Below are 15,085 nucleotides of genomic sequence, written 5' to 3' on the forward strand. Positions count from 1 at the left end.
AAGGGAAGCGACAAATATTATCATTCATATCACAAAAAATACAATGGAAAATTATCAGTTTTTTCTTTTAAATGATATTTAATATAGATGTTTAACTTAAAAAAAAAAGACAAATTATGTCTTCCTTGTCTAAAAACCTTTCGAGAGAGAAAGACCAAGCAGGAGAAATAATGCTAACGTTTATCCAGAATTTCTTTGCATTCTTGAATCTATAATTCGAAAAAAGAAGATAAAACTAAATCAAAACACTTACCATGGATCAAATGCTGGTTGTCTTTTTGAGTGATTGGTTCCAGAACTGCTTTCAGATGGTAGGGAAGAAACTCTGGTTGACACGTTATTTTCATGGAAAGAATTGTCTGGTCGTGGAGAAGGCACTGAATAAAGAAAAACTAAGTTACTGATGTACAGATATACTCTTGGTCAAAGCAGTTCTCATGTCATTTTATTGCATTTTCTTGGACATAAAACAAACAAACTAAAGAAATAGATGAGGAAAAATCCTCATCTCCCTTTTGCAAAACTTTCATGTCTTCTGAAGTGGGGGGCTTTCCAGGGAACATTCTCCCTACTTCACTGCTTGCAGCAAGGGTCAGTTAACATAGGGCAACATGTACTTCACAACAGAAACCTAATCTTTCAACTGATATAGGATATTTAAAAGCCCCCACCCCACTGATCTAAGTTCAGGCTTTCTTATTATAGACCCAACCTACTTCTTAGAAGTAATTTTAACAACATTTGTGCTGAAAAATATAAACTCCAGTTTAAGCCCAAACACTTGGAAGGCAGTGTCACTCATATCTTTTAAGCTAAATTACAAAGAAATTTTGTTAGTGCACAAAAATAGTATCTTTCTCTACATTCTCATTTCAAGAATGAACAGAAAACTAAACTACAATGTAGGTAAGTAGATACTTTTCTACTTTTAGGGAGGGGACAGTTACTAATTTTTTCCATGAATTTCTAAGCTTGGTCATAAATCAAAATATACTGAAAATTTCTTTGTAAAAGTAATATACAGAATGTATATCAAGGTAAGTGATACATTTTACTTGACTCTTTTAATATATATTTATTTATGTTGGACACAATATCTTTATTTTATGTGGTGCTGAGGATTGAACCCAGGGCCTCACACATGCTAGGCAAACACTCTAATGCTGAGCCACAACCCCAGCCCTTCACTTGACTCTGGACCAGTAGGAATGAAAACAAGAAGTATTCTTGTGTATGATACAAGTATTTTTTTTTTTTTTTGAGAGAGAGAGAGAGAGAGAGAGAGAGAGAGAGAATTTTTAATATTTATTTTTTAGTTTTCGGCAGACACAACATCTTTGTTTGTATGTGGTGCTTAGGATTAAACCCGGGCCACACGCATGCCAGGCGAGCGCGCTACCGCTTGAGCCACATCCCCAGCCCCAAGTATTCTTGTGTATGTTTTTATTTTGGAAATAAAAACAACACTGATGGTAGAATGCTTGCCTCACATGTACAAGGCCATGAGTTCAATTCCCAGCAACAAATAAAAGAAGGCTGCGGTGACTCTTAAAGGATTTGCAAGGCAGAGCCTCCTACCTGTGGGCTTACTGTCCTTTCTCCACCAGGGTACTAGTTCCCAAGGGTTTTAGTTACCACTCCAAAGGGTTTGTCTTTCTGTATCAATGTCCCCTAAGTTCAAATAATCCCAGATGCACATTTCAGTCAACTGTTAAACATCATATTTTTAAGGCTGTGCAAGTAGAAAACACACTTGAAATTTTCCTTTAATTCAAACAATAAATATTTATGAAACTGTGCCCTGTCAGTATGCTAATCAAAAGAAGAACAGATGAAGAGAAATCAGATTTTTTTTTTTTTTTTTTGCAGTACTAGGGGTTGAATCCAGGCCTCCCATAATCTGGGTGAGTGCTCTTTAAATGAGCTACACCCCCAGTCCAAGAACTCAGCATCTCTGAGAGGCTTACAACCTTCTGAGAGAAATGCAAACAGAGAATGAGTACAATGTGGTCTGCATTGTATAAGAGGCATGGTACTGTGAGTAGGACAGAGGAGGAAATACTTCATCTAGGGTAGGTAGGGAAGATCTCATACGAAGAGGACTATAAAGAAAAAGACAGGAACAAGCTCTTCAAACAAGGGAAGATGAATGTGTTTCAAGCCATTAAAGGGCATGGCCTGTGCAAATCCCACAGGCTGGGTACCAGTCAGACTTGGCAGCGAGACCACAGACAGTCTGGAATGCCATCTTAGACAATTCAGATTTTGTCCTGATGCCAATGGGAAGCCATCAAGGGCCTTTCAACAGGTGAGAATTAGGGTTTTGGGGGTGGGGGTAATGGATTACATTTACTGGCAATCTTTCCTGAGAATGTGAGCTCCATTAGGATGGACATCTTTAGCTGTCTTGCCCATTGACATATTTGTTTTAAGCTAGACTAGTACCAGGTACACAGGTGACATTCATAAGTATTTTATGACTAAATGGAATGAATGAGTGGTATGGTCAGAATGCAACTTCAGAAGGATTATTTCAGGGACTATTTTGATGGGTACCTTGGAGACGGGAAGGTTAGGAAGCTCAAGCCCAAGGCAGAAGGTAGGAGGGCCTGAATGAAGACAAAGGCAGAGAATTGCTAGAGGTGACAGTGCAGGCAAGAACGTTGCAGGTCTGAAGTCAGTCAGGGTGTGGAAAATGTAGTGCAGGGCTTGGGCTAGAGATGCACTCCTCAGAGAAAAGAGGAGGACCCTGCTTAATGCTGGGGGTGGCTTACCTCTATAAAAGCTGCCAACTCTTCTGGGGACAGGATCATTGTACAGATGTCTGTTTTCTTTGGGGGCTGTGCCATCGTCAGAATGTGGGTCATGATACGCTCCACCCTAAGGCAGGAAACAAGTTTATAGAAGTTAAACCACAGGCTGATGACAGTGTCACCTATGAGGTCAGACCAGAGCCCAATCAATCGATAATTTCATCCAGGATCTTTTGAAAAGAAAACCCAAGAAAATGCCATGAGGAAAATGGCTTCCTTTAGAAGGCAGTCTAACTTATTTGTGGGAGGTTGGGTATGAATAAAGTTTACCAGCTAGGCTGTAATGATGCCGAGTGAATAATCTGTACAGACCATCCTATAGTAAAACATAGCAACTCAGGAAGAATTCAGACCTCAGACTTTTGACGAGTGTGGAATGAAGAGGTGCCTTCTCTGGAGGACTCTTTGACAGAAGGTCTCGCCACAGTCATCTCTGGAGGGAGCTGTTCTCCAGGCTGAAAGTCAAATTCAAAAAGATTTATACGAGCATCCTATTCCTACAGATGAAAATCAACATGGTCTTTATTTAGTAAACTGGGGACTAAATCCAGGGGTGCCCTACCCATAAGCTACATCCTTAGCTACATCCAAGACCCTTTTGAGAAAGGGTCTTGCTAAAAAATTGCCTAGGTTGGCCTCAAACTTGTGATCCTCCTGCCTCAGCCTCCCAAGTAGATGGGATTACAGTGTGTGACACTACATCTAGCCTAGTATAACTAGTAGCTTAACCGGCTAAAATTTAAAAAATGTTGTCTAAAACATAAATTGTCCTAGGAAAGAGTGAATCATCTGATGAATATAAAATAAGCTGAACAAATTTCAACAGATGGAAAGCGAAATTCTCATTAAAGTTAAGGCAAGCAAGGAATAAATTAATCTGAAAATAGTCCAATTAATTATTAAAAACAAAACAAAACAAAAAACCTCTTTCTAATATCTAGATGTCATGGTTCTGAGCAGCACTATGGTTGTCTATTAGTCAATCCAAAAGTCCTCTAGCTGATTTTAGTCTGAGTTCTCTAAAAAGAACTGTCCAGAACCAAAATTATTTTTCAGAAAGAACTCATATAGCCAATTCAAATGAAAATAAATGCTTCTGGAATGAATCAAGGAATAAGTCCTCTTATTAATTTTTGTCTTGAAAGTCCCTAAATCCCATAGTCTATGTGCTTTAAATTTTCTTCTTGTCTCCAGGATAACAGCACTTAGGTTCTCTGTATTTCTCAGCCATAATGATGACAGTGTCCCTTTCTGGAGAGGCTATTACTACCTAGCTCTCTCAAAAAAATGAGTCACAGCCTCAACACAGCACTTGATCTACAATGGTACCCAACGGGGACAATTTTCACATTTTCTACACTTTAGAGAAAACGATTAAGGAATGCATTACCAGCTCATTAGGGGGAGTTAGTTGAATCATATAGGTGTATATTAAGGCACAGAAAGAGTATTAGCTCAAGCCTAAGTGAGATATAAAAAATGTTTTATTTAAAATCTAAAATATGGAGGCTGGGGTGGTCAAAATATGGTGGCTCAGTGGTCGAGTGCTTGCCTAGCATGCATGAGGCACTGGGCTTGATCCTCAGCACCACATAAATGTAAAATAAAGATATTGTGTTCACCTAAAACTAAAAAATAAATATTAATAAAATAAAATCTAAAATATGATTCTGTTTTTCTGCCCCTCACTCTCTGGGGTATTTGGAGGACTCTGGGCAAGAATTTCCACAGTGCTGCCTTTCTTCTTTCTGCTTTGTGACACAATCTTATTTGACTCTTACCACCTATGCTGCTGACAAGGGCCTCTAGAAAAATATTTTAGAAAACAAGTTTTTTGTGTCTAACCTAAAGGTGGTCACATACTTTGTATGATTCCTATGATTCATTCACAGCTTTCATTACCTTTCAAGCCTTCTGCCACCTTTGCTCCTTTAAATGTGTACTTTGCTGCAGCTTGGTTCTGCACCTCCTGAACTGGACTTCAGTAACAGTTGGATCTGTACTTAGCCCACACTAATTGCTTATAATTAGCTTAGGACAACCATGTTCACAAAAATCATTTTTTTTCCCTGAATTCACCAAGAGCCAATCATTTGTCCTTTTCCCAAGCAAAACCATCTTTTTTTTTTTTTTTCTTACTTCTCTGATACTATGCTTACTGCCAGCACACTTTACCTGGTTTTGACCTCCATCTCATGTCTATGGGCAGGTGGGTCCTAGAGATCTTTCCATGTTCTTGAAGTTCTCTTCTCTCTACAGCAACTCCTCAGGGCTCCTCTGACCATTCCTGTGACTCCATTTATGGCCTCTGCAAACTGGTACCTCATGCCCTCCCCTCATCTGGCCTTTCCAGCTTCTTAGAGCATTCCTGGGGACCTGAAGACTGTCTCAGAATCCCAGGATCCACCTTGCTCTAGTTGGGTAAACTTGGGCGACTCACCTACCTTCTCTGAGTCTCTGTGAGATGAAGGTAGTGACTTAATGGGCTGTAAAAATTCCCTCTCCCACTGGGAAAAGGAAAGGAACGCCTAGGAAAGAAACCTTCAAGCTTCCATTTCTCTATACTCAACCCTGCAACTTGAAAGACCACTTGTTTCTACTTCTGAGCAGTTATTAACATCCATACTGTTTTCCCACTGGCATTCACTCAGTCCTGAACACACTCTCCTCATGTGTGCATGACTGCAAAAGCCACTCCAATTCTTGCATTTTCCCCTCCAGGAACATGAAGCCAGTTGCAATCCCTGCAGCACACTATGCTATGTCAGGTCTCTGTCACCCTCTGCCCCCTTGGAATGTTTTTCTTCTTCTTTGCTTCTTTCAAGCCCCTTTCCTGCTGTTGCCCTCACTTTCATCCCCAAATGAAATCCTAACCCTCTTGGAGGACTCTACTCAGATGCTGCCTCCTTGGGGAGCCTCCCACTGCCCTGCCTGGACTGCCACACTGCTTCCTCTCCCTTTGGAACACATGTGAGTCTTTGGTACAGCAGCTGGAACTCGACCCCACAGCATCAGAGTGACTGATCTGTTGGCAAGTGTGATCCCTGCTAGCCCACAAACTCTAAGAGGACAGCGACCCTGTCATTCTCCTCTTTCTAACTAGGGCCTCTCATGGTGCCTGAGCGCATATTCACTCTTCAGCCACTCAGCACCTGTCTATATCCTCACCAGAGCAAACCTGCCCCCAAAAGCCATTTCTGACTGCTGCTGCTCACAGCGATCTTTCCTTATTCTCAATCCTACTCCTAGCCAGTGCCATGTGAACGTAGGCCTTAATTATACCTTAATTATTTCATTGTCAGCATGTATAATTGAATCTTTCCTGAGAAAAGCTGGTTTCTCAAGGGCAAGAACTCTATTTGGGACTCTCTGGAGTACCTGGGAACAACCAGCACCAAGACGATGTTCACTGAATAACAGCTCCCACCATCACAAAGGAGCAGCAGGAATGGCTGAAATTTGTTAGACACTTACCCTGTGCCAGGCACTGGGCACAGTGCTTTATAAATGAAATCATGAAAATATGATTTAAAAATATGTTCTATTATAGGAATGCTACTTCTTTAAGCAGGTTAGTCTCAGTTCTAGAGTCTGATGATGAATAAGATGGAAAAGCATTATGCTAAAATTATTGCCTGAAGGTTTAGACACAACCCATAAAGTCCGAAAATTAACATTTATCCTGGCCTGAAGTTAAATTTATCTGTAGTTCTGGATAAATTAAAGACTTTTAAATTCAGTAAAGATATTGAAGAAAGCCTTAGAAAAAAGGTTTGATTTAAGCAAATGTGGTTTAGACTGATTACAGAAAATACCCATGAATTCACACTGAATTTTGAGAAAACTAAAAGCTAACCCATATAGCTGATGAGTTCTGTAATAAATCAAAATAGGATTCTTTCAACAAAATATGCAGAAGGGAACATTTAAGAAAAGAAACAGATTACTAAAAACAAACTTTTACATTCTTTTGAGTACTCAACAGTTGATTTAATTTTTTTTTTTAACACAACAGTCCAGTATTGCTTCTTTGTATTCACTCTACCAAAGAAAGCATGGCCTCCTACAGTAGGTAAAATCGCAGACTGACCCCGAAAGCATCCCTTGTACCCCCTTTTCCCATGATGAGCCACCAGACTGGGTCAAGGTGCTGAGCTGTACCTGAGGTGATAAGAGTTGTAGGCTGTTGGCTCTGGCCGCCATCCCTTGCCCTATGCTTAAGCTTCCGTCCAAGCCTTTGGCTCTCACTTTGTCCCGGGTCACATACATGGAATGCCTATGAGGACGCTGTTGAGAAGAGAAGGGGCTGGTATAGCCTAGCCCATAAGAGAAGGACTCATGAGGTGCAGACAGCGAATGGGAATGGCTGCTGTCCATGTGTTCGGGCAGCTTCAACTCCTCCATTGTTTTGGAATGCCTAGTTGTGGTTCTGCGTGAGTCCAGAGTGCCCTCATTTCGATTATTTCTCCCTGAAGGGCTGAGTAAAGTTCTCGTGTCACTGTGCCTGGTGGGAGTTGGGCTGGTGGGAGAGTTCAAGTCCAAACAGCTGGATGGGAAGTACCTACTGGTATTGGTATCTGTGATTTGAGCCCTGGTTTCAGAAAGGTTGCTCACAGATTTGGAGTCACTCAATGCCCCATGGCTTTTGGCCTTGGTCCTGTAGGAGGGACTCCTGGAGGACTGGGGAATGGTGTCAATGTAGCTGTGCCGACTCTGCTTTTCACTAGGCTGCAGTGTCCCGGCTTTGCTCTGAGAGCTTTCCATGAATGAGTGCCGGTTCTGTTGAGATCTGCTGCTGGACTTGAGGTACTTTGTGCCTGGGCCTTCTGAAGGCTTCGGATCAATATTAAAGTCAAACTCTGTTTTGGACTTGGCTTCTTTTGGACTGAGAAGATGTGGTATGTTGTTGTTGGTGAGATCTTTGCTGGCAGACCCAGGCTGGGTGCTTGCTTGGTAGGTTTTGGTGTGCATCGGACTAAGAGTAGCTCCAGCAAGGTTTCCATTCAGGAAGCTTTCATTGGCAGGAAGGCCTTCGTCAGCCCGGGGTAGACCCACACTTAAGTTCTGAATGTCCTTGCTGTTGGATCTATGGTGAGACTGTAAAGCAGCACCTTTGCTGGCTTGGTTTCTATGTTAAAAACAAAAGAGGTACATTGGTTTCCTTCAATAGCTGGCACACACAAAGTATCACATTAAGAAAGAAAGAAAGAAAGAAAAGAACACATATTTAAAACACCTCAGTGACTAAAAACATTAACTCTCTCAAACACGTGCTTACCAATAACAAGGAACCTATCGATAAGAAGTAAGTCCCTCAGACTAATTCACTCTGCAACAAAGCACTAGTCCTGATGAAGTTATTATTGCATCTGTAACTGCTCAACTAACTTGCTGCCAACACAGTTTCTAACTGATAATCTGGTAAAACATGCTTTCACTCTGTTGGCTGCTATGAGTGTTCATTATAGAATATCTGCTAAGGAGAAGAAAGCTGAGATGTAGACAGACTCCCTATCACTCTTTTATCCGCTTGAATGTCAGAAGGCAACACTTAAGACTTGAAGGTTATTGTGTTCTCTGAACTTGATTTTTGTTTGTAAAACATGTAGCTTGCATCAGAAATACATACTCATAGCACACAGACACCAATATCTCTTTAGTCTTTAACTTGCAGAGTTAAAGAATGAGAATTCCAGCAATGTACTCATTAAAAGAAAATGACACTCTAAAAAGAAATGCAAACTGCTCAGTGAGGTTTGTTAGTGTTTATGTTTTGGAGAAGAGGCAATTACTTAGGGCTCTTTGGCTATCTCCTTGTACACAAGACAGGAGTGAGTCACTAACTGTTCAGATACCTTTGTGTTGGCTAAATAAGAAGCCTATACTAGATGGTAGGAATCTAGAAATGTTAACTGCTTATCAAAGGATACAATTTAGTCTCTTCATTTTACATGTTGTTACTTCAAACTGACTCAAAGCTTCATTTCCTACTTGGCTTAAAATACAAACTATCAATCCAAAGGAAAACCTTGTCCTCTATCTAAAACCTGAAAGTAACACCATAACAAGTTTAGTTTTATTTATTAAGTAACTCTTTTAAAGGACCTGATAAGGGCTTGGGATAGGTTAGAATGTTTCAAAATGAATGAATTACACAATTTTCTTTTTACTATGTATTCAGAAAATGTTGTAAATATCACTATTGCTAAAGATGGTTTGATTGGGGAAAGTTTTGTTCCCATTACATGCTCACCAGAAGATTCTGGCGAATGTTTTTTTTTTTTTTTAATTAATGTAGAATGCTAACCTGTAAAACTGTGCCTTCTAATTTTCCCTGTAGGAATCTGCATGTTCAGGCATTAAATTTAAGGGCCCTTTTCCTATCATATTTTTTTAAAATTTATTTTAATTCTTTTAGTTGTAGGTGGACACAATGTGGTACTGAGGATCGAACCCAGGGCCTCATGGCCTTGCACACACTAGGCGAGCGCTCTACCACTGAACCACAACCCCAGCCCTTTCTATCATATTTTTCAGATGGTCTTCCCCAGCAGAAATCTGAGAGCATTAAAAAGGAAAATCTTATATTAAGCAAGCCTATAATAGTGTGGAAAGTTCATCTCCTAAATGCACTCACTAATCTCTCCCAGTAAGGTCACAAGAATTGCAGCATTAAATAAGGACACTTAAATTTGAGTTGACCAAATGGCAAATCTCAGACCTAGAAAGAAATCAGGAAGATAGGAAAAGTTTTACTTTCTGTTGAATAATGTCATTAAAATCTATCCCCAGATCAATAAAGGAGAGTCCCTGTATCCTAAAGGCATCAGGCTTTAAAACCATTAGAGTTGTCAACTAACTAAAATATCTCAGTGACTTTTCAAAAACCCAAAAATGATAAGACAGTCTTATACATGAATAGATCTAAGTGTGTTGGTTATTTATTATTTATCCAGTTACCAATCTGTTCTTCACTCCTCTGGCTGGTCCTGGGCCCAGACTGTGTTCCCTAGGCTTGCAAACTGGTGACCTTCCAATAGGGCTTAGCAGGGGAAAGTATCACAAGACCAGAGGAGAAAGAAGCCAGGGGAGGTCTTCCTTGCTCCTTCCTGGCAGTGATGCCCTGACTCAGATCCTAGCTGTGTCCCTCCCTCCAGATGACAGCTTCTGCAGGGTAGCTCCTCCTGCAAAGCTCCGGCTGTCACTAGGCCTTGGAACCCTATTTCCTTTCTTTCTCCTTCAGGCCTAGAGAGAGTAATGGCAGAAAGATAAAACATGCAGATATTGGGAAATGTCTCAAACCTAAAAAAGGACAAGAAGGGGACAGAGAACAATAAAGACAGCTGCTAGAGCTTCTGTCAGCTTCTGGAACTGCTAGAATCACTATTATTAATGTTGAGCACAATTCAACATGGGATGTTATACATATTCACAGCAACATAAGATATAATTTCTAACTGAAAAGAAAGGCTAAAAGTTAAGGCAGAAACATTTGTCAAAGTTTTAGGTTTTTCCATGAATGTACAAAGAGTCTAAATCGCTATTCTGATTAATTGGAAGTAATTGAGCTTTATACATAGTATAATTCCTATATAGAAAGGGCATCATATTATCTTCAAATTGGAGCTCTGCCAAAGCATAACAATAAAATACAGCTTTGAAAATTCCATAGATCTCTTTGACATACAACTGTAAAGAATCTGTTTTAAACTGCCAACCACATAAGGAGATTTTATATATAAACTGCTCTTAAATGATTGGCAGGATGGATGGATGGATGGATGAATGGATGGATGGTTGGTTAGTGTATTATGTAAAATAAGTTTTAAAAGGAAACACAAAGGCACAAAGCTACATTATTAGGGGAACATTGGCAATGCAGAACCAGTGAGAGAAGAGCAAGGACATGCTAAAGCACCATCATGTAATCGGAGGTTTTTCCTCTGATAATGAATCTAAGGAGAGCCCCAATGAGACAGGCAGGGGACTGGGTAATGCCCGAGTCCATTGCTGCCTATAGAGAAAAGAACTTGGAAGACAGGGTATGTGAGAATGTATATGCTTCCAGGGATAGGGCAGCGGAACATGTAAGTAGTGACCAATGGATATAGTGATTGTGAGTGGAAAATATCCTGAGAAGTCCAAAGGAGCCACGGTCTGTGATGAGATCCAAGCTAGAATTAGTGTTCCTGACAAGAACTCTATTTATTCTGTGGAGTAAGTATGGACTACAGACAAGAATGAGAAGAAAGCCCTAAGATGAGGTAGGATTATTAACAGAAACCATTTAGGACTTTTTATTTAAGATATTCAACAGAGTGTCAAGACCTGGAAATAAACTCTTTCAGAAATACCTATGTACTTATTTTCTAATGTCATATACTTCAAAAGAGGATTTGGGAGGATTCCTCAAAGATTCATACAAATCAACTCCTCTGAACCTCCTGCAAACACCTCCTTAAAAGACAATTAAAGAGGATTCCCAAGGACAGCCTCAGGTCCTCACTGAGGTTAACTCTAAGAACTCTCTCAAGTAAGTCACTACTAGACAAATGACACAGGCCCCTTCCAAATATGGTTACACTACTAATGTCTATGGCACAAATCACAAATTTATCATCAGTCTACTGTACTTTATGTAATTGGGAAATTTTCTTTGTAAATGTACACTGTAGACAATTCAGGTATAAGGGAAACAAAAGAACCTGAATTGAGAGTGACCCCAGAGAAGACACAGAAATAATCTGAACCTGCCAAATGCAAAGGAGAAACCAGATGATGACTACTATTCCTTACTTAGTGTACTAAAATCTCATGGAAGCAAACAACAAACGAGTTAAGAATGGTCTGTAAGATGCAAGGGGAAACAACTGAAATCAGTCATTTAAACAAGAGTAAACAGTTCTGAGATACAATCACATGATTGTAGTTAAGCAGAGCAAATATAGGACAACTGGTTATCACCAATTGATGAATGTCCTCCCAGACCTTCAAGTACCAAATCTTGAGCCTTCAAATCTCCAGTCTATTAAAAACAAATGCTCAGGCTGGGGATGTGGCTCAAGTGGTAGTGTGCTTGCCTGGCATGCGTGGGGCACTGGGTTCAATCCCTCAACACCACATAAAATTAAAAAATAAAATAATAATAATAATAAAGATATTGTGTCCGCCTAAATAAAACTAAAAAAAATATAAATGTTTTTTAAAAATGCTCTATGTGGAAGAAAAATTGGGGGGAGGGTTTAATTTTTTTTAAAAAAGGCCTCATATTAAGAATTATTGTTTTCTCTCTTTGCAGTACTGAGGATCAAACCCAGGGCATTGCACATGCTGGGCATCTGTTTCTAGTATTTAATGAAAGAAACTATATCTTTCAAAATCTAATAATCCCAGATGCCAAGATCAGCTTCTGGAAGATACACGGAGACCGGCTACACTCTCTCTCCTCCTGTAAATGCAGCCAGCAGAATTGGGGGTATCAGGTCTAAAAAGACAACCTGACGGATCTAATTCCAGGGGGAGGGGTGTGTGTGTGTGTGTGTGTGTGTGTGTGTGTGTGTGTGTGTGTGTGTTTGAAAAATTGCATTTAAAAAGTACTACTTTCTTAAAAAAATATTTTTTAGTTGTTGATGGACCTTTATTTTATTTGCTTATTTATATGCGGTGCTAGGAGTCGAACCCAGTGCCTCACACATATGAGGCAAGTGCTCTACTGCTGAGCCACAACTCCAACCCTAAAAAGTACCACTTTTAATCGCAGACTTTACTTTTATTTTTGTGAAGTCATTGGCTTTATTTTTATGAAAAAAATATTTTTTCAACAATTAAAAAACAGGAATAAAAACACAAGACCCTTCTAAAGAGTCAGCTTACTTGGTTCAGTTGCAAAGACTGTTCTAGGGTCTGGGTCCACCCACATGTTTGATATCCTCCTTTCCTTCCAGGAATTCCTGGGCCCCCACCCATCCTTCTTCCTCTAGGTATCACCCCAGGGTGCTATTTATACAGAATCTTCTAGCTGGAAACCCCCTGAGTTGCTAATCCAATGCTACCTTTCCCAGAGAATGTATAGATTTCCATAATATACTTGTTAAAGATAAGAAAGACTTTAAGACCCACACAACTCTTTAATTATAGTTCTGAATCATGTAATAAGCATAAGGAAGATATTTTTGAATAGAGAGGGCTTTCCTTCTTTTCTCTAAGTGCATAATTTTAGCAGCCACCTCTTCCACCTACTTGTAAGACCAACACTGCATCTGTATTTCCTTAAAAGGGAATATTTACCTATTAGACAACGTGCTGCTTTCCACATGATAAGGTTTCCTTTTGGCTGACCTTGAAGGGGACCGATCCAAAAGTCTCTGGGTTTGAAATGTAGGGTGATTCAAACACTGTTCTGTCAAGTATCTGTCGGCTGGGTCCAACTTCAGTAAATTCTTAGGAAATAAAGTTCAGAATTGGACATTACAAAGTCAAATTTAAATTATAATAAAAATATTACTTTTTTTTTAAGAAAAGGAAAATACATGAACATTGCAGAATATCTAGTAAACACAGTTCAGGAAAAACAAGACTATCTAAATCACCATCTCACCATCGTTGGCCTCTGTGTAGACATCCTTCCAGCCTTTTCCTGAATATAATATATACATATTTCCTTTTTAGAAAATCTGGGTCATATTATACACACAAGTTTTATATCCCACCCTTTTTAACTTACCCATTAAAACCACTTTTTATGATATAACTTAAACATTTAAAAATCTTTTTAATACATAAACATTCACATTCTTCATCTTTTTCCTTTCCCTCAAATACCCAATTCCTATTTCTGGAGGCAGGGCATCAGTTTCTTGTGCAGCCTTCCATAGTTATATTCTGTACACAATTCTATTTATTTCTTTTATTTTACCCAAGTAGTAGCATACACACAACTGTTTGTACTTAGGTTTTTTTTCCACTCTTTCCACTTGATGTACGATTTTTTCTCCCTTTTCTTTTCTGTACTGGAAACGGAATCCAGGGGCATTCTACCACAAAGCTTCACCCCCATCCCTTTTTATTTTTTATTTAGAGACAGGATTTTGCTAAATTGCCAGAGGCTGCTGTAGAACTTGCTCTCTTCCTGCCTAAACTGGGATTACAAGCGTGTGCTACAACACCCAGCCTTGAGACACAACCATAAGGGTTCATTCATATAGGTAAGGAACATTAACTCCATGGATGTACCTTTTTTGTATTGTTTTCCTTGTTTTGTTATTTTTAGTTTTAGAAAAATTTTTTCTTTCTTTTTATACTTAAGATCAAACCCAGGAGAGATTTATCCCTGGACAACATGCCCAATCCTTTTTATTTTCAGACAGGGTCTCTTTAAATTTCAAGGCTGGCCTTGAATTTGCAACCCTCCTGCCTTAGACTCCTGACTCACTGGGATTATAGGCATTATAGGCCCGAGCCACAGTGCCTGGCCTCCTTGTTTCATTATTATGAACAATGTGGCAACAAATAATCTTGTGTTTTTTTTTTTTTTTTTTTTTTTTTTGCAGTTCTGGGAATTGAACCACAGGCCTTGTACATGCTAGGCAAGCACTCTACTGCTTACCTGTATCCTCGGCTTTAACACCACTTTTTTTTTTTTTTTTTTTTGAGAGAGAGATAATTTTTTAATATTTATTTTTTAGTTTTCGGTGGACACAACATCTTTATTTTATTTTTATGTGGTGCTGAAGATCGAAACCCAGTGCCCCGTGCATGCTAGGTGAACGTGCTACAGCTTAAGCCACATCTCCAGCCTAACACCACGTTTTTAATGACTACATAGAAATCTGTGATATTAACATACCATTATTTAGTTACAGCCTACTACTGTTGGGAATTTAGATGATGGTCACTTTTCACTATTATAATTAATTCTGAGACAACAATTGTAATCTTTTACAGGATGAACTCCTAAAGATAGAACTGTTAAGTATGCAAACTTTTAAATTCTTTTTGGTATGTTGCCACATTACCTCCTAGGAAGGTGTCTCAAAATTGTAGGAATCTCTGCAATTGTAGGAATCTACCAATTTCTTGGCATCCTCATCAATAGCAGGCATTTCCTTTTTTTTTTTTTAAGTAATTATAAAATATATTTTTAAAAGGCAGTATTTCACAGTGGTTTTACTTATTTTATTTTTTTGGTGGGGAGATACCAGAGATTGAATCCAGGGGCACTCAACCACTGAACCAGATCCCCAACCCTATTTTTATTTTATTTAAAGACAGGG

The 15,085-nt window shown here is 39.3% G+C and overlaps 1 protein-coding gene across 2 annotated transcripts in view; it reads right to left on the reverse strand.

The window, feature by feature from the left end:
* The window catches only part of Cdkl5 (cyclin dependent kinase like 5), a 170,350-nt gene that overhangs the window by 14,684 nt on the left and 140,581 nt on the right, over nucleotides 1-15,085 (reverse strand). For both annotated transcript variants that reach the window (XM_005341136.4, XM_021720732.3), the window contains exons 11-15: nucleotides 13,101-13,252; nucleotides 6,975-7,941; nucleotides 3,167-3,268; nucleotides 2,775-2,880; nucleotides 254-377 (exon numbers count right to left, since the gene is read on the reverse strand). In XM_005341136.4, coding sequence (XP_005341193.1) covers nucleotides 254-377; nucleotides 2,775-2,880; nucleotides 3,167-3,268; nucleotides 6,975-7,941; nucleotides 13,101-13,252 — 1,451 coding nt within the window. The remainder of the gene's footprint in view (nucleotides 1-253; nucleotides 378-2,774; nucleotides 2,881-3,166; nucleotides 3,269-6,974; nucleotides 7,942-13,100; nucleotides 13,253-15,085) is intronic.

This window comes from Ictidomys tridecemlineatus, chromosome X, assembly GCF_052094955.1.
Source record: "Ictidomys tridecemlineatus isolate mIctTri1 chromosome X, mIctTri1.hap1, whole genome shotgun sequence".
Classification (NCBI taxonomy): Eukaryota; Metazoa; Chordata; class Mammalia; order Rodentia; family Sciuridae; genus Ictidomys; species Ictidomys tridecemlineatus.